Source organism: Oncorhynchus gorbuscha, linkage group LG13 (assembly GCF_021184085.1).
Source record: "Oncorhynchus gorbuscha isolate QuinsamMale2020 ecotype Even-year linkage group LG13, OgorEven_v1.0, whole genome shotgun sequence".
Classification (NCBI taxonomy): Eukaryota; Metazoa; Chordata; class Actinopteri; order Salmoniformes; family Salmonidae; genus Oncorhynchus; species Oncorhynchus gorbuscha.
The window spans coordinates 52,946,099-52,971,707 of record NC_060185.1 but is presented as its reverse complement, the minus strand read 5'-3'; the positions used below and the strand labels follow the sequence as shown (position 1 = coordinate 52,971,707).

Here is a 25,609-nt window from a genome sequence, read left to right as displayed (position 1 = left end):
CTATTTCTGACTTTTGTGACCCCTCTCCTTGGTTGGAAAATGGCTGTATGGTTTTCTGTGGCTAGGCGCTGCCCTAACATAATCTCGTGATGTGCTTTTGTCATAAAGCCTTTTTGAAATCTGACACAGCGGCTGGATTAACAAGACGTTTATCTTAATCCTATGTATAAAACTTGTATTTTTCATCAATGTGTATGAGTATTTCTGTAATTTGATTTGGCTCTCTGAAATTTCACCGGATGCTTGTTTTAAACAATGATTACTGTACATAACGCGCCAATTTCAACTGGGATTTTTGGACATAAAGAGGGACCTTATCAAACAAAACATACATTTATTTTGTAACACGAAGTCCTGTGAGTGCCATCTGATGAAGATCAAAGGTTAGTGATGAATTTAAACACTATTTCGGACATTTGTGAGCCCTCTCCTTGGCTGGAAAATGGCTGTATGGTTTTCTGTGACAAGGTGCTGACCTAACAAAATCAGATGGTGTGCTTTCGCCGTAAAGCCTTTTTGAAATCGGACACTGTGGTTGGATTTACAAGAAGTGTATCTTTAAAATGGTATATAATACTTGTATGTTTGAGGAATTTTAATTATGGGATTTCTGTTTTGAATTTGGCACCCTACAATTTCATTTGCTGTTTTCGAGGTGGGACGCTACCTGTCCCACTGGTGCCAGACAGGTTAAAGCAGGTTAAAGCATCAGACAAGTTCTGTACGTATTTTTGATTTTATAAACAATTCTTCGTGGATGTTGACGTGTCTTGCTGGAAGATCCACTTATGGCCAAGTTTCAGCCTCCTAGCAGAAAGGTAACCAGGTTTGGTGGCAAAAATATCCTGGTAGTGGGTAAAGTTTTTAAATTTTATTTCATACAGTCATTTTTGCTCATCTCTATCAAGGGTATCAATAACTAGTTGCTTATTTTGCTAACTAGTTATTTGACTGAATCAGGAATACAGATGTGGAGTAGATGTAGAGTTTGTTTTAAAATCTCATTACAAATCTGAACTATTCAAACAACACGTGTTGCTCTTTGTACGTGTTGATATAATATTCATATTTAATGGAGAGGAAAAAACGTTTCCCTAAACTGCTTGATAATATCATAATTCATTGAAGGAAAAAAAAGGTTTTCCCTCCTCAACTGCGTTTACTCCTTCCAGACAGCAGATGGCGATATGTGTCTTCCAGGTGATGGTTCTACTGTGACGTATAATTTAGTGGACGGAACACCTGCAGCCACCTTGGTAGCTCGCTAGACAACAAAGTCGGAACATTCAAGATCTTTAGACGATTTCGTGGTTTATTTGCCACTATGATTTAAACATACTTATGTGGAAACAACTAGCTACCTCATTTAATTTGATGTTTACGTTGTAAGTCAACTAGCTGGCTGGTTAAATTTGCACTAGTCTAGTCGCTAATGCTAATGAGCTATTATCCACGACCATGAGTTCACTAAACTACTCTCCTCCTGATAAAGAAGAGGACGTCTGCTGGACGGAGAAAGACGCTCTAGTCAAAGAGGAGGAGGAAGAGGAGGCTGTGACAATACAAAATCAAGTAGAGGATGAGGCTGTTACTGTGAAAGAAGAAGAGAAAGATGCGTTCAGAGTGAAAGAGGAGGAGGATGTTACAGTAAAAGAAGAGGAGGAAGCCGTTTTTCGAGTGGAGGAGGTTACTGTGACAGTGAAAGAAGATGACCACGTTTTTTTAATGAAGGATGAAGAGGGGGAGATTACTGTCACATTAGAGGAGGACGAAGAAGAGAAGACTGGAGTTCTGATTAACACCAGTAAATACAGTGAGTACTATCCTAAAAAATAGGGGCACAAACTGCAGTTGTTGAACTCGTGTGATTTTTAAAGGTGCATTCTACACTTGAATATGTTTTTGTACTATATGAATTGTTCATGACGTCCTCCAGTGATTTTTACTTTTCCTGTTGAAAAGTGATACATAAATACATTAAAGTATAAACACACTAAAGTGAAACAAATATTACACTTTTATTACACTTTTTTTATTACACTGCAAACGTTAAGTAGTAGAGTATTCAATGAGTTGGTTTGATAGGAAGTGGTGATGTCATGGACACTTCAAGGAGTTGGTTTAAAGCTACAACAAGGAAGCAGTGACAGATTCCAGTGGATATTGATGTTCAAATGCTACAGTAATTATGAAGGTGAAAAGCTTGAAGTCAAAAGGTCAATCCAGAGGTATAATCCACAATAAAACGATATAAAACAATGATATTAATTGGTTGAAAACTGTATCTTAAAACGGCATCTTCTATACAGGCACCCATCATCTGTTCCATGTAGACTTCAACTGACCCCGTCTTCCCATAATCCAACTAATGAAACGCATCTACAATTGGCCACGAGGGGTCATGACAAATAGAGGGATATTCTGTATACAAATAAACAACTTCCATACAACGCTGTGCACAGTCAGCATTTCTATATTAATTCTATATACTATAAATAATTCTATAAAACATTCTATTCAATATCAAACATATCTAGAAATACTTGTTCTTTCTGATACCAAAATGAGACAGTCATTAGTTATATTTCTAAATGTCTCTAACAGGTATAATCTGGACATCAGACAGTCATTAGTTATATTTCTAAATGTCTCGAACAGATATAATCTGGACATCAGACAGTCATTAGTTATATTTCTAACAGATATAATCTGGACATCAGACAGTCATTAGTTATATTTCTAACAGATATAAGCTGGACATCAGACAATCATTAGTTATATTTCTAAATGTCTCCAACAGATATAATCTGGACATGAGACAATCATTAGTTATATTTCTGAGGTTGAGAGACAAAAGCACTGGTTGTTCATTCTATTGTTTCTATTGTTTCTTGCCAATCACACTGGTTGTTCATTCTATAGTTTCTGGCCAATCACACTGGTTGTTCATTCTATAGTTTCTGGCCAATCACACTGGTTGTTCATTCTATTGTTTCTGGCCAATCACACTTGTTGTTCGTTCTATAGTTTCTAGCCAAGCAGAAAAGGTTGCTGTCTCATCCATTCCCTACGGCAGGTCAGAAGTCGCATTTCAGAATGTCAACATTGTTGCTGTAGTGGCTTCAAACAATGTCCCAATATTCTAATTAGCCACTTGGATATGTTCTGTAGGAATTGATGAAGCTACAAAGAGGGGGGTCCACCAACAAACCGTTAAAGATGTTGGGAAGCATTTCATCAATTTTTACACAATTTCTAAGGGTGATTTTGCATAAAAGTGAACCTGAACCACAGTGATAATTATCCTTAAAAGTTCAATATGCAGAAATCTCTCCACCATTTGATAAAATTGTGATATTTCGCCTGATTTCAGTATGTCTACACTCTGAGCTTGTTTTGTCACAATCATTGTATTATCTAAACCGCTGTTAAATACATTTTCCAAAACCTCAAATATTTTCAGCAGTTTGAAGATAAGACTCAAAAACAACACTTAAGAATTGGAAGCATAGACATACCGCACATAGATCAGATCTGTGACTTCTTAGAATTGCTTTCAATGAGAATGACAGATCTATAACACACATTTTCTATGTGAAGTTGGTCAGGTCACCCAAAAAGTTATATGTTGCAGCTTTAAGGCCTATAAACAGGTCATTGCATGAATTCTGATCATTACAGAGCAGGTGGCCACGTCTCCAAAAGGCTTTTCAGCCAATCATATTTAATTTATTTTAGAATGGGCTTCCCGGGTCTTGTTTTCCACTCATAGCTGGTGATGTCATCGACATAGCTGTCCCCCAGTATTAGTTATGGACATGTTAATGAAACAGTACAGGCCCAATGGAAGAGTCTTGAGTGTTGTATTAAAGTATTGTAAAGATCGTGGGGGACAGGCAATGTAACAGTACAGACCCAAAGGTAGGGGGGTGTTGACTGGGACAGGCAATGTAACAGTACAGACCCAATGGAAGAGACAGGCAATGTAACATCCATAAAGGTTTTAGGAAATGTAAAACCTGCACCTGACATCAGATCATCTTGAAACTTTCTCTGGAAAGTGAAATTTCATCAAGGTTTTATAATAATTCCTGATTTTAATTTTCAGTATGTTTTTTCAATTTTATGATGTCAGTAACATGCATAACGGTTGTGGATGTGATGGATCGTATCTTCTCTTCAGAAGCTGTTCCATTCACCACATTCAGTGTGCTTGTTCTGAGAGATTTTCTTCAGACTTCTACTGAAGCAATTGTTGATAACTTGAAAGTTACCTGTTCTAGCTAAGATTCTCTTTAAAAACATATTCTGAAGTCACAGGTTGGAATCGCTTCAGGAAACTGAAATATATGCTGAAATCTGGGGTTTAAAATCAGGTCAGGGAACATAAATGTATAGTGAAATGCATTTCTCTACATTGCAGTACTGTATTATAGACAGAAAGATGAGAAGAATGTTCATCAACAATCTGTGAATAGTCCTGCAGTTTATTTTCCAACTGAAAGCCCCCCAAAATATCCTGACTTCGTCCCGTGTCTAGAAAAGTGGATTGGCGCTATATAATAGTACTAATAACAGTAATATCTTATTTGTAACACACTTTTCAAATAAGTGGCACAAAAATATATGTATAATAACATCAAATCAATAACAACTTCAAATCCTTAAATATCAAGCCAAATGGTGGCGACTCAGAAGAATCTAGAATCTGAAATCTATTTTTCGATTTAACACTTTTTTGGTTACTACAAAATTCCATATGTGTTATTTCATAGTGTTGATGTCTTCAGTAATACTCTACAATGTAGAAAATAGTCAAATGTATACATAATAAACAGTGAGTAGCAGCAGTGTACAAACCAAATGGGGGGGGGGGCAATGTAAATAGTCCAGTTGCTATTTGATTAATTGTTCAGCAGTCTTATGGATTGAGGGTAGAAGCTGTTAAGGAGCCTTTTGGTTCTAGACTTGGCGCTCCGGTATCGCTTGCCGTGCGGTAGCAGAGAAAACAGTCTATGACTTGGGTGACTAACGATTTTATGGGCTTTCCTCTGACACTGCCTATTATATAGGTCCTGGATGGCAGGAAGCTTGGCCCCAGTGATGTACTGGGCCGTACACACTACCCTCTGTAGCGCCTTAGTCAGATGCCGAGCAGTTGCCATACCAGGCGGTGATGTAACCGGTCAGGATGCTCTCGATGGTGCAGCTGTAGAAACTTTTGAGGATCTGGAGACCCATGCCAAATCTTTTCAGTCTCCTGAGGGGGATGAGGTTTGGTCGTGCCGTCTTCCTGACTGTCTTGGTGTGTTTGGACCATGATAGTTTGTTGGTGATGTGGACACCAAGGAACTTCAAATCCTCCACCTGAACCACTACAGCCCCGTCGATGTCAATGGGGGCCTGTTCGGCCCGCCTTTTCCTATAGTCTACGATCATCTCCTTTGTCTTACTCACATTGAGGTCTCTGACCTCCTCCCTATAGGCTGCCTCATCGTTGTCGGTGACCAGGCCTACCACTGTTGTGAGCAAACTTAATGATGCTGTTGGAGTTGTGTTTGGCCACGCAGTCATGGGTGAACAGGGAGTACAGGAGGGGACTAAGTGCACACCCCTGAGGGACCCCAGTGTTGAGGATCAGCGTGGCAGACATGTTGTTGCCTACCCTTACCACCTGGGGGCGGCCCATCAGGAATTCCAGGATCCAGTTGCAGAGCGAGGTGTTTCGTCCCAGGGTGCTTAGCTTAGTGATGAGCTTCGTGGGCACTATGGTGTTGAACGCTGAGCTGTAGTCAATGACCAGCATTCTCACATACAGTGGGGAGAACAAGTATTTCATACACTGCCGATTTTGCAGGTTTTCCTACTTACAAAGCATGTAGAGGTCTGTAATTTTTTTATCATAGGTACACTTCAACTGTGAGAGACAGAATCTAAAACAAAAATCCAGAAAATCACATTGTATGATTTTTAAGTAATTAATTAGCATTTTGTTGCATGACATAAAGTATTTTATCACCTACCAACCAGTAAGAATTTCATCTCTCACAGACCTGTTAGTTTTTCTATAAAGCCCTCCTGTTCTCCACTCATTACCTGTATTAACTGCACCTGTTTGAACTCGTTACATGTATAAAAGACACCTGTCCACACACTCAATCAAACAGACTCCAACCTCTCCATAATGGCCAAGACTAGAGAGCTGTGTAAGGACATCAGGGATAAAATTGTAGACCTGCACTAGGCTGGGATGGGCTACAGGACAATAGGCAAGCAGCTTGGTGAGAAGGCAGCAACTGTTGGCGCAATTATTAGAAAATGGAAGAAGTTCAAGATGACGGCCAATCACCCTCGGTCTGGGGCTCCATGCAGGATCTCACCTCGTGGGGCATCAATGATTGTGAGGGATCAGCCCAGAACTACACGGCAGGACCTGGTCAATGACCTGAAGAGAGCTGGGACCACAGTCTCAAAGAAAACCATTAGTAACACACTACGCCGTCATGGATTAAAGTCCTGCAGTGCACGCAAGGTCCCCCTGCTCAAGCCAGCGCATGTCCAGGCCCGTCTGAAGTTTGCCAATGACCATCTGGATGATCCAGAGGAGGAATTGGAGAAGGTCATGTGGTCTGATGAGACAAAAATAGAGCTTTTTGGTCTAAACTCCACTCGCCGTGTTTGGAGGAAGAAGAAGGATGAGTACAACCCCAAGAACACCACACCACCAGTGTTCCTATATCAGACCACACAAACACCAGTGTTCCTATATCAGAACACACCAGCACCAGTGTTCCTATATCAGACCGCACCAGTGTTACTATATCAGACCACGCCAGCACCAGTGTTCCTATCAGACCACACCAGTGTTCCTATATCAGACCACGCCAGCACCAGTGTACCTATATCAGACCACACCAGTGTTCCTATATCAGACCACGCCAGCACCAGTGTTCCTATATCAGACCACGCCAGCACCAGTGTACCTATATCAGACCACACCAGTGTTCCTATATCAGATCACCAGTGTTCCTATATCAGACCACCAGTGTTCCTATATCAGACCACACCAGTGTTCCTATATCAGACCACACCAGTGTTCCTATATCAGACCACACCAGTGTTCCTATATCAGACCACACCAGTGTTCCTATATCAGACCACACCAGTGTTCCTATATCAGATCACACTAGCACCAGTGTTCCTATATCAGACCACACCAGTGTTCCTATATCAGATCACACTAGCACCAGTGTTCCTATATCAGACCACACCAGTGTTCCTATATCAGACCACACCAGTGTTCCTATATCAGACCACGCCAGTGTACCTATATCAGATCACACTAGCACCAGTGTTCCTATATCAGACCACACCAGTGTTCCTATATCAGATCACACTAGCACCAGTGTTCCTATATCAGACCACACCAGTGTTCCTATATCAGATCACACTAGCACCAGTGTTCCTATATCAGATCACACTAGCACCAGTGTTCCTATATCAGACCACACCAGTGTTCCTATATCAGACCACACCAGTGTTCCTATATCAGACCACGCCAGCACCAGTGTTCCTATATCAGACCACGCCAGCACCAGTGTACCTATATCAGACCACACCAGTGTTCCTATATCAGATCACACTAGCACCAGTGTTCCTATATCAGACCACACCAGTGTTCCTATATCAGACCACGCCAGTGTACCTATATCAGATCACACTAGCACCAGTGTTCCTATATCAGACCACACCAGTGTTCCTATATCAGACCACACCAGTGTTCCTATATCAGATCACACTAGCACCAGTGTTCCTATATCAGATCACACTAGCACCAGTGTTCCTATATCAGACCACACCAGTGTTCCTATATCAGATCACACTAGCACCAGTGTTCCTATATCAGATCACACCAGTGTTCCTATATCAGACCACACCAGTGTTCCTATATCAGACCACGCCAGTGTTCCTATATCAGATCACACTAGCACCAGTGTTCCTATATCAGATCACACTAGCACCAGTGTTCCTATATCAGATCACACTAGCACCAGTGTACCTATATCAGACCACACCAGTGTTCCTATATCAGACCACGCCAGCACCAGTGTTCCTATATCAGACCACGCCAGCACCAGTGTTCCTATATCCGACCACACCAGCGTTCCTATGATGGTCTCCACACCATGTTATTGTACTAGCTCCACTACTATACTATGATGGTCTCCACACCATGTTATTGTACTAGCTCCACTACTATACTATGATGGTCTCCACACCTTGTTATTGTACTAGCTACACTACTATACTATGATGGTCTCCACACCTTGTTATTGTACTAGCTACACTACTATACTATGATGGTCTCCACACCTTGTTATTGTACTAGCTCCACTACTATACTGTGATGGTCTCCACACCTTGTTATTGTACTAGTACCACTACTATACTATGATGGTCTCCACACCTTGTTATTGTACTAGTACCACTACTATACTATGATGGTCTCCACACCTTGTTATTGTACTTGCTCCACTACTATACTATGATGGTCTCCACACCATGTTATTGTACTAGCTCCACTACTATACTATGATGGTCTCCACACCATGTTATTGTACTAGTACCACTACTATACTATGATGGTCTCCACACCTTGTTATTGTACTTGCTCCACTACTATACTATGATGGTCTCCACACCATGTTATTGTACTAGCTCCACTACTATACTATGATGGTCTCCACACCATGTTATTGTACTAGCTACACTACTAATACCACTACTATACTATGATGTTCTTCACACCTTGTTATTGTACTAGCTACACTACTAATACCACTACTTACAGTCATGTGTGCTATACACCACTACTAATGGTCATGTGTGCATACATGTTTTTACGTGATGGGTGGTCCACCCTATGATGGTCTCCACACCTTGATACTAGAACCCACTACCCTGGCGTTACAACTTGCGCCATGCTCTACCAACTGAGCTACAGAAGGACCACAATGTTGGTGTTTTCAAGGTTCAACCAGCCGCCTGAATATAGTGAAACTGCAGCTGGGGAGTTCTGTAGCTCAGATGTGATGCAGAGGTTGGTTTGTTGGAGGCAGGTCTGAATTAAAAGTGATTTATGATTGTATGATTCTTGTGGGAATAGGGTCCAAGGGGCAGGTAGTTGACCTCATATAATTGACCATTTCAGAGACAGATGTTGGTGTTTTCAATGGGAATATAGTGAAACTGCAGCTGGGAGGCTCAATGTGATGCAGAGGGCAGGTCTGAATCGAGGGGTAGATTGTACAGTGAAACTGCAGCTGGGAGGCTCAGTGTGATGCAGAGGGCAGGTCTGAATCAAGGGGTAGATTGTACAGTGAAACTGCAGCTGGGAGGCTCAGTGTGATGCAGAGGGCAGGTCTGAATCAAGGGGTAGATTGGACACTGACGTAAATGCTCTTTATTTCGGATTTGGGGATTTGAAGGAGGCATTAGCGAGTGGTTGAACTAATTTCTTTACTACAGAAAATATAATTCTGGGGTTCCCGTCACCATTTGCAATGAGATTGGTAAAGTGTAACTTGTGTGTTCAGTGCCTCTTTGTAGTCAGTCTGGTGATATACCAGGGCCTGGGCATGCAGTCTGTTGATAGTCTGTTGGCCTGGGGATGCAGTTAGGTTTGTTTTCCTCTAGCTGTTCCCCAGTTTGCTCCCAGCAGCATTCATAGAACGTAGATCACTGTTAAACTAGGCTGCAGAGCATTTGTTTGACTGAATGAATATGACATTGTCTTAAATGCAGCGTTAAAATGTAAAGTTTGAATTCTCATCCATTACAAAAAGAGGTGCAGTGAAATGCTTATGTTTCTAGCTCCAACGGTGCAGTAATACCTACCAATACAAATCAATACACACACAAATCCCAAAGATGACAAGAAATAAATGAATAAATATCAGCACGATGTCAGACTTCGGAATATAAATATTTAAGCAGAGCGGTGGCCAGCGGTCAAAGGCACTGCATCTCAGTGAGGCGTCACTACAGTCCCTGGTTCTAATCCAGGCTTTATCACAACCGGCTGTGATCGGGAGTCCCATAGGGCGGCGCACAATTGGCCCAGCATCGTCCAGGTTAGGGGAGAGTTTGGCCGGCCAGGAAGTCCTTGTCCCATCGCGCCCTAGCAACTCCTTGTGGCGGCCGGGCCCATGCACGCTGACTTCAGGTGCCAGCTGGACGGTGTTTCCTCCGACACATTGGTGTGGCTGACTTTCGGGTTAAGCGAGCAGTGTGTCGAGAAGTGCAGTGTGGCTTGGCAGTGTCGTGTTTCAGCAGTGTGTCAAGAAGTGCAGTGTGGCTTGGCAGGGTCGTGTTTCAGCAGTGTGTCAAGAAGTGCAGTGTGGCTTGGCAGGGTCGTGTTTCAGCAGTGTGTCAAGAAGTGCAGTGCTGCTTGGCAGGGGTCGTGTTTCAGCAGTGTGTCAAGAAGTGAAGTGCTGCTTGGCAGGGGTCGTGTTTCAGCAGTGTGTCAAGAAGTGAAGTGCTGCTTGGCAGGGGTCGTGTTTCAGCAGTGTGTCAAGAAGTGCAGTGTGGCTTGGCAGGGTCGTGTTTCAGCAGTGTGTCAAGAAGTGCAGTGTGGCTTGGCAGGGTCGTGTTTCAGCAGTGTGTCAAGAAGTGCAGTGTGGCTTGGCAGGGTCGTGTTTCAGCAGTGTGTCAAGAAGTGCAGTGTGGCTTGGCAGGGGTCGTGTTTCAGCAGTGTGTCAAGAAGTGCAGTGCGGCTTGCCAGGGTCGTGTTTTAGCAGTGTGTCAGGAAGTGCAGTGCTGCATGGCAGGGTCGTGTTTCTGAGGACGCATGGCTCTCGACCTTCGCCTCTCCGTAGAGTCCGTAGAGGAGTTGTAATTGGATTAAACAAAATTGGTGAGAAAAAATATATAATACACTCGTACTGAAATCAGATTTTTCAATGACATGGCAGATGTGTCAAACCATGTAAACACCTGCAAGACTTCGGTTAGAAGTGACATCCTAAGAACCACACAGAGACCTGCATTTTGAAGTCTGTTTAATAATACTTGTAAAACCTGACTTCAGGTGATTGAGGGATCTAGTCTAGATTAAACATCATATGAAGTTGTATCATGTGGAGGTTACATTCAGGTCTCTGTTTAATTAAATAATTGGTTTGTCTTTGACAGGAGAGAAACCAGACCCTCCTTCTGACAGCAGGAAGAGTCCTTCAGGGGAACCAGACCCTGAGACATCCAAACCAGCAGGAAGACATCACTGCTCCCAGTGTGGAAAGAGTTTTACTCAGTTAGGGAGCCTGAAAACACATAATAGAATACACACAGAAGAGAAGCCTTACCACTGCTCCGTGTGCGGAAAGAGTTTTAGGTGGTTAGGGAGCATCGAAAGGCATGAGAGGACACACACAGGAGAAAAGCCTTTCCATTGTTCCCATTGTGGAAAGAGTTGTACCCAGTTAGGGAGCCTGAAGGAGCATGAGAGAATACACACAGGAGAAAAGCCTTACCAATGTTCCCATTGTGGAAAGCATTTTGCCCAGTTAGGAAACCTGAACCAGCATGAGAGGATACACACAGGAAAAAAAAAGATGTACCACTGCTCCCACTGTGGAAAGAGATTTACCCGGTTAAGGTGCCTGAAAGAGCATGAAAGAATACATACAAATACACAGGAGGAGAAGACATACCACTGCTCTCATTGTGGAAAGACATTTTCCCAGTCAGAGGACCTGAAATCACACGAGAGAATCGAGAGGCTGTGTTCTGACTTGTGTTTTTGACTGAGAATGTGTGTTTTTGTTTGGGCTGTCAGACTTGAGATAACTTTGTGTAATGTTAGTGCACTATTTTTTTAAATACACTGAAAGCATCCAAAATGCATACTATAATACCTCTAAAATCTACAATGCCATGTAAAAACAAGATGACATGGAGGTTAAATAAAGTGTGCTTTATCAATGTAACATATTGTGAACCGTCCACTGTGGGGCTCTGTAGAGTCATAATATCCATAACAACTACAGGTCAAACAGGGAAATGGTTCCAATCCTTTTTCAACCATTCATTTTTCCCATAGGGCTGTGTTTTGTTTAGGCTCACCCTGGTGTGATGTTTTGATAACCATGTAAATCTCTCTAGGACAAGGTGACTGAGGGCACACCGTGTGTTGTGAATGTATTGTAATGTTTTTAATATTGTATAACTGCCTTTATTTTGCTGGACCCCGGGTGGGTATAATTTGTGGAACGTTCCAACAGGAATCCATTCCAAAGACTTTGTAAATAACAAGGTTGCCAACAAACAACGCATTCAGAGTCGTATAACAGTAGAATGAGATACCGAGTAGGGGGTGAGCTATGTAAATTACGTTTTTCACTCACCACGTTTATTCTGAAAAAATGTATCTTCGTTCTGGTAGCCTCCAGCATTTCTCATTTGTTGGTTTAGTTATTATTTCCGGTGTTCCTGCATTTGCCAGTGAACTCTGTTGCGCCTCAATTGGGGAATCGCTGTGTTTGAAATGTAACTAATGACCGCAAGCCCCAGTATTTTATTAGCTAAGTGGCTTGTACACAATTGTTACCGATGATACTGTATATACCTACTCGTACTACAGAAACATATATTGTATTTTGCCAAGTTCTCTCTGTGTTAATCCTGTTTCCCAAATATAGCAGGTAACTTGTGTCGATGTTGTTGAGTTCACCTTGCCTAGTTAAATAAAGATTAAATAAATTAGAACATTTAAAATATATACTTTGACCTATTTCAGGTAACCCCAAGATGCTTGATTCACTACCGCTTCTTTTGAATAACTTTCCAGGCGGTTTTGCTTTACATTCCGACTTTTGAACGTCGTTGAAATTACTTAACAAAAATGTATTTAAACTACTCCACTACATTCTGTTTACATCTGTTTTTTTGTATCTATATTCTTTACAACATTCAATTTTACTTCGCCACATTTTTAAAGAAAATAATATATTTTTTTACTCCATACAGTTTCCCTGGCACCCAAAAGTACTTTTTGCATTTTGAATGCTAAACCGGACAGGAAAATGGTCCAATTCACACACTTATCAAGAGAACATCCCTACTGCCTCTGATCTAGCGGACTCCCTAAACACATGCTTCGTTTGTAAATTATGTCTGAGTGTTCCCATGGCTATTTCTTAAATAAAAATACAGAGAATTGTGCTGTCTGGTTTGCTTAATATATGGAAGGTCAAATAATTTATACTTTTACCACTGATACTTAAGTATCTTTTAGCAATGACGTTTACTTAGTATTTTACTGGGTGACTTTCACTTTTACTTGACGTTTACTATTAACAAATCTTTACTTTTACTCAAGTATGACAATTGGGTACTTTTTCAACTACTGTTCAAGACATTTAGCACCCAATACCCAACATTCACTTGGTGGCTTGAAGTAGGAGTGCTGAACTAGGATCTGTTTAGCATTTGTGAGTAGAATGAATAACATTACTTTGACGGTGGATGGGGGGGTACTGATTCCAGTTCAGCAGTCTTAGCCTGAGACATTTCATAAATGCGTACAGAGGAGCACTTTTCTACGATCAGCTTTGCCTAGATCATTCTGAATCAGGTGTCTCTGGAATAAGATTATATGGACAGGTGTGGGTTTGATCGTAGATCAGCACTCCTACCCAACACCAGTTGCTGTACCCTAACATTTTATAATCCAATTTCCCTTGCTGTCTATGTCCTTCCGGAACCCCACCTCAACATTGTTCTGTCAAGGCAACAAAAGCAAGTTGGCATGCTCTTGAAAGGAATTTAACTCACAACCTCTCCTTTGGGAATTCACCACCATAACTACTACTACAACTATTTTTAAACTATCTTAACATGTGGCTTTCTTCAGGGGGACCAACACTAGGAAGACCTTTGAATGGTCTACAAAGAATGGCCCCAGGTAAAAGTCAGCTTTTGCAGGGTATGGTTGTATTGTTACTCCACAGCATAGTATGCTATCACAACTCTATTGAAATCACATTTGAAACAAGGTGTCACTTCATTCTTGCTATTTGATGGGAACAAGCCCCTTTCCCCCTGCATACCTCTTGTTTGCTCTTTCAGGCCCACAAAGGCAACAAGAAAGAAGTTGCGACATTAACTGGTTCTCTGGGATTTGAACTAGGGGGTACAAACCTCAAGTTAGCTCTTTCATGCTAACAAAAGGCAACATCAAAAATGGCTCTCTAAAAAATGCTCTCCTCAGATTTGAAATGTCAAACTCTGGTTTGGGGGGCAAACACCATAACCACTACTCTACCAGACAGACAGAGACTCAATATTAAAGGGTACTTGAAAATGCACACATCAAAGACAACACTTCAGAGGTTGGAGAATGGTGTGGGGACTTGTACTTCTTGGGTCCACCAACCGTTCCTCAATCTTCTTCTGATGACTACAAGCATAGATTATGAATATTCAAAACCTACACTATAGGATGGATGTGTTTAGGAACTGGGGACGAAATTTGAAAGGGGCGTGTTTCCAATTACCAACAAATAGACCCTAGAAATGTTTTTCCAAAATCTTAATATTGGAACTTTGTCCCTTCATTTGCCTACTACTGTCTATAAGCTATCATAACATGTAGGTTTTTTCTTGGGGACAAGGTATCGGAATGCTTTTGAAAGGTCTACAAAGCATGCCCCCAGGTCAAAGTTGGCTTTTGCAGACAAGGATAATATTGTTACTCCACGACATAGTATGTTATCACAACTCTATTAAAAGGACATTCTATACAAGGTGTCACTTCAGTACTTCTATTTGATGGGAACTAGCCCCTACCCCCCGACAAACCTCAAGTTAGCTCTTTCATGCCAACAAAAGGAAACATCAGAAATGGCTCTCTAAAAACAGCTCTCCTCAGATTTGAACTCTCAATCTCTGGTTTGGAGAGCAGTCACCATAACCACTACTCTACCAGACAGACAGAGACTAAATATTAAAAGGTACTTGAAAATGCACACATCAATGACAACACTTTTTTAAATGTATTTTATTTCACCTTTATTTAACCAGGTAGGCAAGTTGAGAACAAGTTCTCATTTACAATTGCGACCTGGCCAAGATAAAGCAAAGCAGTTTGACGCATACAACAACACAGAGTTACACATGGAGTATAACAAACATACAGTCAATAATACAGTATAAACAAGTCTATATACGATGTGAGCAAATGAGGTGAGATAAGGGAGGTAAAGGCAAAAAAAGGCCATGGTGGCAAAGTAAAATCAATATAGCAAGTAAAACACTGGAATGGTAGATTTGCAGTGGAAGAATGTGAAAAGTAGAAATAAAAATAATGGGGTGCAAAGGAGCAAAATAAATAAATGAAATACAGTAGGGAAAGAGGTAGTTGTTTGGGCTAAATTATAGGTGGGCTATGTACAGGTGCAGTAATCTGTGAGCTGCTCTGACAGTTGGGGCTTAAAGCTAGTGAGGGAGATAAGTGTTTCCAGTTTCAGAGATTTTTGTAGTTCGTTCCAGTCATTGGCAGCAGAGAACTGGAAGGAGAGGCGGCCAAATAAAGAATTGGTTTTGGGGGTGACGAGAGATATACCTGCTGGATCGTGTGCTACAGGTGGGAGATGCTATGGTGACCAGCGAGCTGAGATAAGGGGGGACTTTACCTAGCAGGGTCTTGTAGATGACATGGAGCCAGTGGGTTTGGCGACGAGTATGAAGCGAGGGCCAGCCAACGAGAGCGTACAGGTCGCAATGGTGGGTAGTATATGGGGCTTTGGTGACAAAACGGATTGCACTCTGATAGACTGCATCCAATTTGTTGAGTAGGGTATTGGAGGCTATTTTGTAAATGACATCGCCGAAGTCGAAGATTGGTAGGATGGTCAGTTTTACAAGGGTATGTTTGGCAGCATGAGTGAAGGATGCTTTGTTGCGAAATAGGAAGCCAATTCTAGATTTAACTTTGGATTGGAGATGTTTGATATGGGTCTGGAAGGAGAGTTTACAGTCTAACCAGACACCTAAGTATTTGTAGTTGTCCATGTATTCTAAGTCAGAGCCGTCCAGAGTAGTGATGTTGGACAGGCGGGCAGGTGCAGGTAGCGATCGGTTGAAGAGCATGCATTTAGTTTTACTTGTATTTAAGAGAAATTGGAGGCCACGGAAGGAGAGTTGTATGGCATTGAAGCTTGCCTGGAGTGTTGTTAACACAGTGTCAAAAGAAGGGCCAGAAGTATACAGAATGATGTCGTCTGCGTCGAGGTGGATCAGAGACTCACCAGCAGCAAGAGCGACATCATTGATGTATACAGAAAAGAGAGTCGGTCCAAGAATTGAACCCTGTGGCACCCCCATAGAGACTGCCAGAGGTCCGGACAGCAGACCCTCCGATTTGATACACTGAACTCTATCAGAGAAGTAGTTGGTGAACCAGGCGAGGCAATCATTTGAGAAACCAAGGCTGTCGAGTCTGCTGATGAGGATGTGGTGATTGACAGAGTCGAAAGCCTTGGCCAGATCAATGAATATGGCTGCACAGTAATGTTTCTTGTCGATGGCGGTTAAGATATCGTTTAGGACCTTGAGCGTGGCTGAGGTGCACCCATGACCAGCTCTGAAACCAGATTGCATAGCAGAGAAGGTATAGTGAGATTCGAAATGGTCGGTAATCTGTTTGTTGACGTTGCTTTCGAAGACCTTAGAAAGGCATGGTAGGATAGATATAAGTCTGTAGCATGTTGGGTCAAGAGTGTCCCCCCCTTTGAAGAGGGGGATGACCGCAGCTGCTTTCCAATCTTTGGGAATCTCAGACGACACGAAAGATAGGTTGAACAGGCTAGTAATAGGGGTGGCAACAATTTCGGCAGATAATTTTAGAAAGAAAGGGTCCAGATTGTCTAGCCCGGCTGATTTGTAGGGGTCCAGATTTTGCAGCTCTTTCAGAACATCAGCTGAATGGATTTGGGAGAAGGAGAAATGGGGAAGGCTTGGGCGAGTTGCTGTGGGGGGTGCAGTGCTGTTGACTGGGGTAGGAGTAGCCAGGTGAAAAGCATGGCCAGCCGTAGAAAAAGAGGTTCAGAGGTTGGAGAATGGTGCGGAGGCTTGTATTTCTTGGGTCCACCGACCATTCCTCAATCTTCTTCTGATGGTGACAAGCATAGATTATGAATCTTCAAAACCTACAGTATAGGATGGATGTGTTTAGGAACGGTGGATGAAATTCGAAAGGGGCGTGTTTCCAATTACCAACAAATAGACCCTAGAAATGTTATTCCAAAATCTTAATATTGGAACTTTGTCCCTTCATTTGCCTACTACTGTCTAAGCTATCATAACATGTGGGTTTTTTCTTGGGGACAAGGTATTGGAATGCTTTTGAATGGTCTACAAAGCATGCCTCCTGGTCAAAGTTGGCTTTTGCAGACAAGGATAATATTGTTACTCCACGACATAGTATGTTATCACAACTCTATTAAATGGAGGCTAGGCATGCATAGGAACAGACCGGTTTTAAAATAAGAGGCCCTTCCTGATTGGATTTTCCTCAGGTTTTCGCCTGCAATATCAGTTCCGTTATACTCACAGACAATATTTGGACAGTTTTGGAAACTTTAGAGTGTTTTCTATCCTAATCCGAAAATTATATGCATATTTTAGTTTCTGGGGCTGAGAAATAGGCAGTTTCAAATGGGTATGTTTTTTAGCCCAAAAACAAAAATACTGCCCCCTACACGCAAACGATGAATCAGACTCATTTTGACTTTATATAGTGCATCAAGAGATAGTTTCTTGCTTACGACCATACCGGCCTGAGTAAGCCTGATCTCGTCAGATCTCAGAAACTAAGCAGGGTCGGGCCTAGTTAGTACTTGGATAGGAGACCTCTTGGGAATACCTAGTGCTGTAAGCTTTTTGTCCACTAGGGGAGTGCTCTTGCATCATTTCATCAGCATCACTGACCTGAAGAATTAAAACTCTGTCAATTTTTTCCCAAAAGGCTGAAAAATGTGCCCTCTCTTTGAAATAAGCAAGCTAGGTTTGTTTGTATTTCATCCAACGATCTGTGCTACAATGTGATGGCTACAGTATATGCAATTTCTTCCACTTTTTCAGTGACACAAAGATGCTTATCTAAATGGTGAAAATGCAACATCTGTTAATCAGACTCACTTTGACTTGAAATAGTGCAACAAGAGATAATGGCATCAGACCGAGGCTCTGTCCTGTGCTCCTAGACCTTAGTGCTGCTTTTGATACCATCGATCACCACATTCTTTTGGAGAGATTGGAAACCCAAATTGGTCTACACGAACAAGTTCTGGCCTGGTTTAGATCTTATCTGTCGGAAAGATATCAGTTTGTCTCTGTGAACAGTTTGTCTTCTGACAAATCAACTGTAAATTTCGGTGTTTCTCAAGGTTCCGCTTTAGGACCACTATTGTTTTCACTATATATTTTACCTCTTGGGGATGTCATTCGAAAACATAATGTGAACTTTCACTGCTATGCGGATGACACACAGCTGTACATTTCAATGAAACATGGTGAAGCCCCAAAATTGCCCTTGCTAGAAGCATGTGTTTCAGACACAAGAAAGTGGATGGCTGCAAACTTTCTACTTTTAAACTAGGACAAAACAAAGATGCTTGTTCTAGATCCCAAGAAACAAAGAGATCTTCTGTTGAATCTGACAATTAATCTTCATGGTTGTACAGTCGTCTCAAATAAAACTGTGAAGGACCTCGGCGTTACTCTGGACCCTGATCTCTCTTTTGAAGAACATATCAAGACCATTTCAACGACAGCTTTTTTCCATCTACGTAACATTGCAAAAATCAGAAACTTTCTGTCCAAACATGATGCAGAAAAATTAATCCATGCTTTTGCCACTTCTAGGTTAGACTACTGCAATGCTCTACTTTCCGGCTACCCAGATAAAGCACTAAATAAACTTCAGTTAGTGCTAAATACGGCTGCTAGAATCCTGACTAGAACCCAAAAATTTGATCATATTACTATGGACATATATGGACATATAATTTTCTCCTATAGAGCTCCATTTTTATGGAACGGTCTGCCTACCCATGTCAGAGACGCAAACTCGGTCTCAACCTTTAAGTCTTTATAATATAATAATAATAATATATGCCATTTAGCAGACGCTTTTATCCAAAGCGACTTACTTTACTGAAGACTCATCTCTTCAGTGGGTCATATGATTGAATGTAGTCTGGCCCAGGAGTGGGAAGGTGAACGGAAAGGCTCTTGAGCAACAAACCGCCCTTGCTGTCTCTGCCTGGCCGGTTCCCCTCTTTCCACTGGGATTCTCTGCCTCTAACCCTATTACAGGGGCTGAGTCACTGGCTTACTGGGGCTCTCTCATACCGTCCCTGGGGGGGGGGGGGTCACTGATGTGATCATCCTGTCTGGGTTGGCGCCCCCCCCTTGGGTTGTGCCGTGGCGGAGATCTTTGTGGGCTATACTCAGCCTTGTCTCAGGATGGTAAGTTGGTGGTTGAAGATATCCCTCTAGTGGTGTGGGGGCTGTGCATTGGCAAAGTGGGTGGAGTTATATCCTTCCTGTTTGGCCCTGTCCGGGGGTGTCCTCGGATGGGGCTACAGTGTCTCCTGACCCCTCCTGTCTCAGCCTCCAGGATTTATGCTGCAGTAGTTTGTGTCAGGGGGGCTAGGGTCAGTTTGTTATATCTGGAGTACTTCTCCTGTCCTATTCGGTGTCCTGTGTGAATTTAAGTGTGCTCTCTCTAATTCTCTCTTTCTTTCTCTCTCTCAGAGGACCTGAGCCCTAGGACCATGCCTCAGGACTACCTGACTTGATGACTCCTTGCTGTCCCCAGTCCACCTGGCCATGCTGCTGCTCCAGTTTCAACTGTTCTATCTTATTATTATTGGACCATGCTGGTCATTTATGAACATTTGAACATCTTGGCCACGTTCTGTTATAATCTCCACCCGGCACAGCCAGAAGAGGTCTGACCACCCCACATAGCCTGGTTCCTCTCTAGGTTTCTTCCTAGGTTTTGGCCTTTCTAGGGAGTTTTTCCTAGCCACCGTGCTTCTACACCTGCATTGCTTGCTGTTTGGGGTTTTAGGAAGTATAATTTTGATTTTTTGCATTTGAACAAGTTTAAGTTTGGCTTGTTTTTTCCCCCTTTGCAGTTTTGCTGCTTGGGGGAGAGTTTTTCGGTCTCATTTTTGTTTATTATGACGGACAACATGGCAATGACTAACGGAATGGACAAAGACAAAGAAAATGCTCAACGGAAGAAACAAGGAGATGAAGGAGGCCTGAAATATGGCAAAGAATTTACGGTGGCAGTGGAGTTGAAGGGAGAAGATAAAGTTACAATGATGGAGATACTACTTTCGATTAAAGAGGTGTGTGGGAAGGTGGTTGGATGTAGAATGAAAGGAGAAAGAAAGTACGAAATTCTAATGCGAAATGGAAAAAGAAAAGGATGGTTTAATGGATGGTTTAATGATAAAAGACACAAGGATCATGGCGAGAGATATGATTGCAAACGAGCTAGTCGTATCTTTCATGACTTTTCCTGTACACATCGAAGACAAAGTTATACTGGATAAGCTGAGTAGCTGGGGTGTAACTGCTGTCTCAGAAATAAGGAGAGTTTGGCCAGGTATGGAGATAGTGGACGGGACAAGATTTTGTAAAGTAAAATTCACTGAAACAGTACAATCATTGCCATATTCGACTAAATTTGAGACACTGGAGGGAGGAGAGTATTTTAGAGTAATACATGATAAGCAGGTCAGGGTTTGTCGACTGTGTATCCAGCCTGGGCACATAGTCAAAGACTGCCCAGAGTTCAAGTGTGGTAAACAGGGTCATTATGCGAGGGAATGTGTTGGAGGGAAGGAAAGGTCTTTTTGTGGTGGATGCCGAAAGAGACTAGAGGAGCGCAACTGTGGAGAGGTTTTGGCTGAAGAGGGGAGTCAGGAACTTTTCGAGGAAGCAGTTGAATCACCGCAAGAAGGAGAAGAAGATGGAGGACAGGACGTGGTGGAGGATGGAGAGACGGAGAAAAGAAGAGGGGAGAAGATGGAACAGAAGACAAATTAAATAGGGGGCAGTATGGATTCAGAAATAAGAAGAGAGAGTTTTCAGGAGGAAGGGGGGGGAGTGGGCTGGGTAGAGGCACTGGGGACTCACAGATTTGGGGGGGGGCCTCGGGCTATGTGGGTGCCTCGGAAGGAGGTGAAGTGGAGGAGAGTGGGACGCTGACAACGATACAGGAGACGCACAACAGGCACAGGAAAAAAGGAAAAAATATTTTGAGTTGTTGGATGAGATGAATTTAGAGTCAATTTCAGATTCAGAAGACATGGACAAGATTGATAGAACAAGGGGAGGCTACAGGAAGAGGAAAGCATCGGTGGAGGTGAAAAAGGACGGAAAAGGAAGAAAAACATGACAACAGGTAGAGGATAATGAGAAAATATTCATTTTTATTATTTATTGGAATGGTTCATTTTATGTCAATCAATGCGAATGGTTTAAGAACAATGGAAAAATGCCAAAGAATAGTAAAAATGAAGAATTCTGATATTTTATGCCTTCAAGAAACACATTGGGACAATATATGTATTTTAGAAGTTTAAAAAATATGGAGAGATTTTATTTTTGTTAACAATGGCAGGGGGAATTCAAGTGGTGTTGCTATTTTATTGAGGAAGGATGTGGTAGATAATGTGAAACATATGTATAAATGATAATAATGGGAGGATTTTAATTTTAGATTTTGAATATATGAGTATGGTTTTTAGAATTATAAATATTTTTGTGCCAAATACTGAAATAGAGCACAAAGATTTATTTTTAGAATTAGGAAAATGGTGTGAGGGAAACTGTATTGTAGTTGGGGAATTTAAGCAGACGTGATAACTAGTACACTACAGAAACTGCTGCAAGAACAATCAGCAAGGAGTAAACTGAATTTTACAGATATTCACTGCATAAATTCTAATTTCCAAAGGAAGGCATTGATGACAAGAATAATTCTCTGTTACAAATATGTTAATTTTTTGTAAGTATCAAAGAGCATTGTTTCTGCCCAGGATGAAACCGGGGAACGTTTGCGTGTTAAGATTATGTGATAACCACTACACTACAGAAACTGCTGCTTGAACTATCAGCAAGGAGTAAACCGAATTTTACAGATATTCATTGCGGTGTGTCAACAGATGTTGCATTTTCACCATTTAGATAAGCACCTTTGTGTCACTCAAAAAGTGGAAGAAATTGCATATACTGTAGCCATCACTTTGTTGCACAGATTGTTGGATGAAATACAAACAAACCTTGCTTACTTATTTCAAAGCAAGGACACATTTTTCAGCCTTTTGGGAAAAAATGGACTAAGATTTTTAATTCTACAAGTAATTCATTCTGCTGATGAAATGATGCAAGAACACCCCCTTGTGACAAAAAGTGTACAACACTCTGTATTCCCATGCGGTCTCCCATCCATGTACTAACCAGGACCAACCCTGCATGGCTTCCGAGATCTGACGAGATCAGGTGTACTAAGGCCAGTTGCTAATATGAGTAGTGAATAACTATCGTATTTTTAACACTCTGCAAAAACAGCTCGTTGATGAGAGGCTGAAAGAGAATTGCAAGAATCGCGCAATTTCACAGGCGGGCCACAAACAGGCAAATAACAAAAGGCATCTCGGAACGCATACCTCGTCGGTCGTTGTCAGTGGATTGTATTGGTGGGAAGAACAAAAATATAGTTTGCAGGGTAATCGAAGTCGCCACATCTAATGTCAAGCCACTGGTCACAGGTGAGCTGCCTTGTTAAACCCTAAAAATAAATCAAAACACTATTGTGTTTAACCTCTTCAACCTATGGGGCGCTATGTCATTATTGGATAAAAAAAACATGCCCGTTTTAAGCGCAGTATTTTGTCACGAAAAGATGCTCGACTATGCATATAATTGGCAGCTTTGGAAAGAAAACAGTCTGACGTTTCCAAAACTGCAAAGATATTATCTGTGAGTGCCCCAGAACTGATGCTACAGGCGAAACCAAGATGAAACTTCAAACTGGAAATGAGCAGGATTTTTGACGCTCTGTTTTTCATTGTCTCCTTATATGGCTGTGAAAGTGCCACGAATTAGCCTGCCCTTTCTGAGGCCACTTTAGCGCTCATTCAATGACGATTTACTACTCTTTTCCCATTGAAGGTGTCATGACTGTCCTGACCACGTCAGGTTACAGGAGACCACAACCCTACAGATTATCTCTCAACCCCAACAAAGGAGGAGAGATCTAGGGGTTTTATGACCCCTCACGCCCTGGTAAATTTTAGGCTACAGACAAATTCCTTTGTCCTGTTACTATGGAGAACCAGCCTCAGAACATTAAACATGAAATAAAGGGACTTTGGAACAATGATTTCCGTCAGCCACAATGGTGGTCATGATGATAGATGGAATATTTTTGTTTTGTTATTAAAGGGTAATAGATGACGTTATTACGAAAACATTGTAACGTGAAGAGTTTTCCTAGTAGAGATGGTTGATGTTTATACATTGTACGTTGTATGGAAAATATCCAAATCAAAGAGAATGTTTTGGGGAAGATGAAATGTTAAGTTAGTTGTCTAAAATTGGATTTGAATATTATCTAGACCTTACCTAATTAATTAACTTGGTACGCCCAGAGAATTGCCCTAAAGGCGGTTACGCCCACTTCTGACCCAAGGGTAGAAAACTTGTGACTATAGAATTTACAAGGAGACTACGTGACCCAAGCTGCAGCACGGTCTAAAAAGTCAACGAACCCAGAACGCAACGCAAGTTTGAAGACAAATAAATTATTTTCTATCCAAGCTATGGATGAGTAGCTGTGTCTAAGCGGGTGAATTCAAGTCAAACCACCTAGCCTCCATCTCCCATCGAATCGAGGTATGTGAAGGGTTTCATTCCTATGCTGTGAGCTCTGAGCTACAGAGCTGTCTGTCCTCGGAAGACCCCTTCCAGAGCAAAGGGTGAGGGAACAGACTCCTAAGCCAAAAGGACACTGACATCGGGAGGACGAGCAGGGAGGTGCGCAGGAGAAGTGCGTCATCGAACAGCTGAACGGTCCACTCAGAGATCATCCCCATGTAATTACATCATTATATTCTGACCCATAAGAGTGGCAGTTTGGGGCAAGACTAGGGTTAGAATAGCATAGCTGACAAATTCACCCAAATGTATATTTCTCGTGTACTTTCTTTCTCTTTTGAAATCCCCATTGTGGGTAACACGCGCCATAGTGTGTTGGCCCATTATACTAAGTTCTAAACAATAGCCTATAATGTGTTTTGTCTATGTGTATCTTTTATCATAATTTTACGTTTTTAGTAAATAAATATTCAACTAAGATTGGTGTGGTACAAATTCATTGATGAGACCCGGGACCATGCAGATTCACGGGCTATACGATGTTCAGAACGAGATTGGTAGAAGCAACTGGTTAATTAGCGGCTGCTGTAAAATCGATATTCTGATTTTCTTTTAGTTAATTTGGGAAATAGAAACTCAGTAAAAACTATTTTTCCCATGGTGCACCAGGTTAATGAGTTAATAATTGCTTGATTCAGTTAACTTCATATGGCTGCAGGAGCAGTATTGAGTAGCTTGGATGAAAATGTACCCATTGTAAACGGCCAGCTCCTCAGTCTCAGTTGCTAATATATGCATATTATCATTCGTATTAGATAGAAAACACTCTAAAGTTTCCAAAACTGTCAAAATATTGTCTGTGAGTATTGCAGACGAAAGCCTGAGGAAAATCAAAACAGGAAGTGTCTTCTATTTTGAAAACTCCATGTTCCATAGCCTCCCATTGCTCCATTTAAGGGATATCAACCAGATTCCTTTCCCTATTGCTTCCTCAAGGTGTCAACAGTCTTCAGACATAGTTTCAGGCTTTTATTTTGAAAAATTGGCCAGAGAGATAACATCGCGTCAAGTGGTCACGTGAGTTTTGCTCGAGCAACAGAGTTTGGACAGCTATTGTTTTTCCATCTCCTACTGTGAAAAACATTTGCGGTTGATATATTATCAATTATATATTTAAAAAACAACCCGAGGATTGATTATAAAAATCGTTTGACATGTGTCTGTGGATATTATGGAAACTATTTGGAATTTGTCTGCGTTGTCGTGACCGCTCTTTCCTGGGAATTTCTGAACACGACGCGCCAGACAAACGGAGGTATTTTGGATATAAAAATAATCTTTATGGAACAAAAGGAACATTTGTTGTGTAACTAGGAGTCTCTTGAGTGAAAACATCCAAAAATCATCAAAGGTAAATAATTAATTTGATTGCTTTACTGATTTTCGTGACCGAGCTACTTGATGCTAAGTGTACTGAAATGTTTTGTCAAGCGATCGATAAACTTACACAAACGCTTGGATTGCTTTCGCTGTAAAGCATAATTTCAAAATCTGACACAACAGGTGGATTAACAAAAGGCTCAGCTGTGTATTCCTATATTGCACTTGTGATTTCATGAATATAAATATTTGTAGTAATATTTATTGA

General features: G+C 41.6%; 1 protein-coding gene and 1 pseudogene across 1 annotated transcript; both read left to right on the top strand.

Annotated features, from left to right (window-relative positions):
• The first annotated feature begins 1,238 nt into the window (after positions 1–1,238).
• LOC123993144 (zinc finger protein 32-like) lies at positions 1,239–13,218 on the top strand. Its single transcript, XM_046294980.1, has 2 exons — positions 1,239–1,813; positions 11,194–13,218. Exons 1-2 carry the CDS (start codon positions 1,459–1,461, stop codon positions 11,802–11,804), a joined length of 966 nt encoding a protein of 321 aa, XP_046150936.1. The 5' UTR covers positions 1,239–1,458; the 3' UTR covers positions 11,805–13,218.
• Positions 13,219–17,819: 4,601 nt separating this feature from the next.
• On the top strand, positions 17,820–17,938 carry LOC123994267 (annotated as a pseudogene).
• The last annotated feature ends 7,671 nt before the right edge of the window (positions 17,939–25,609 follow it).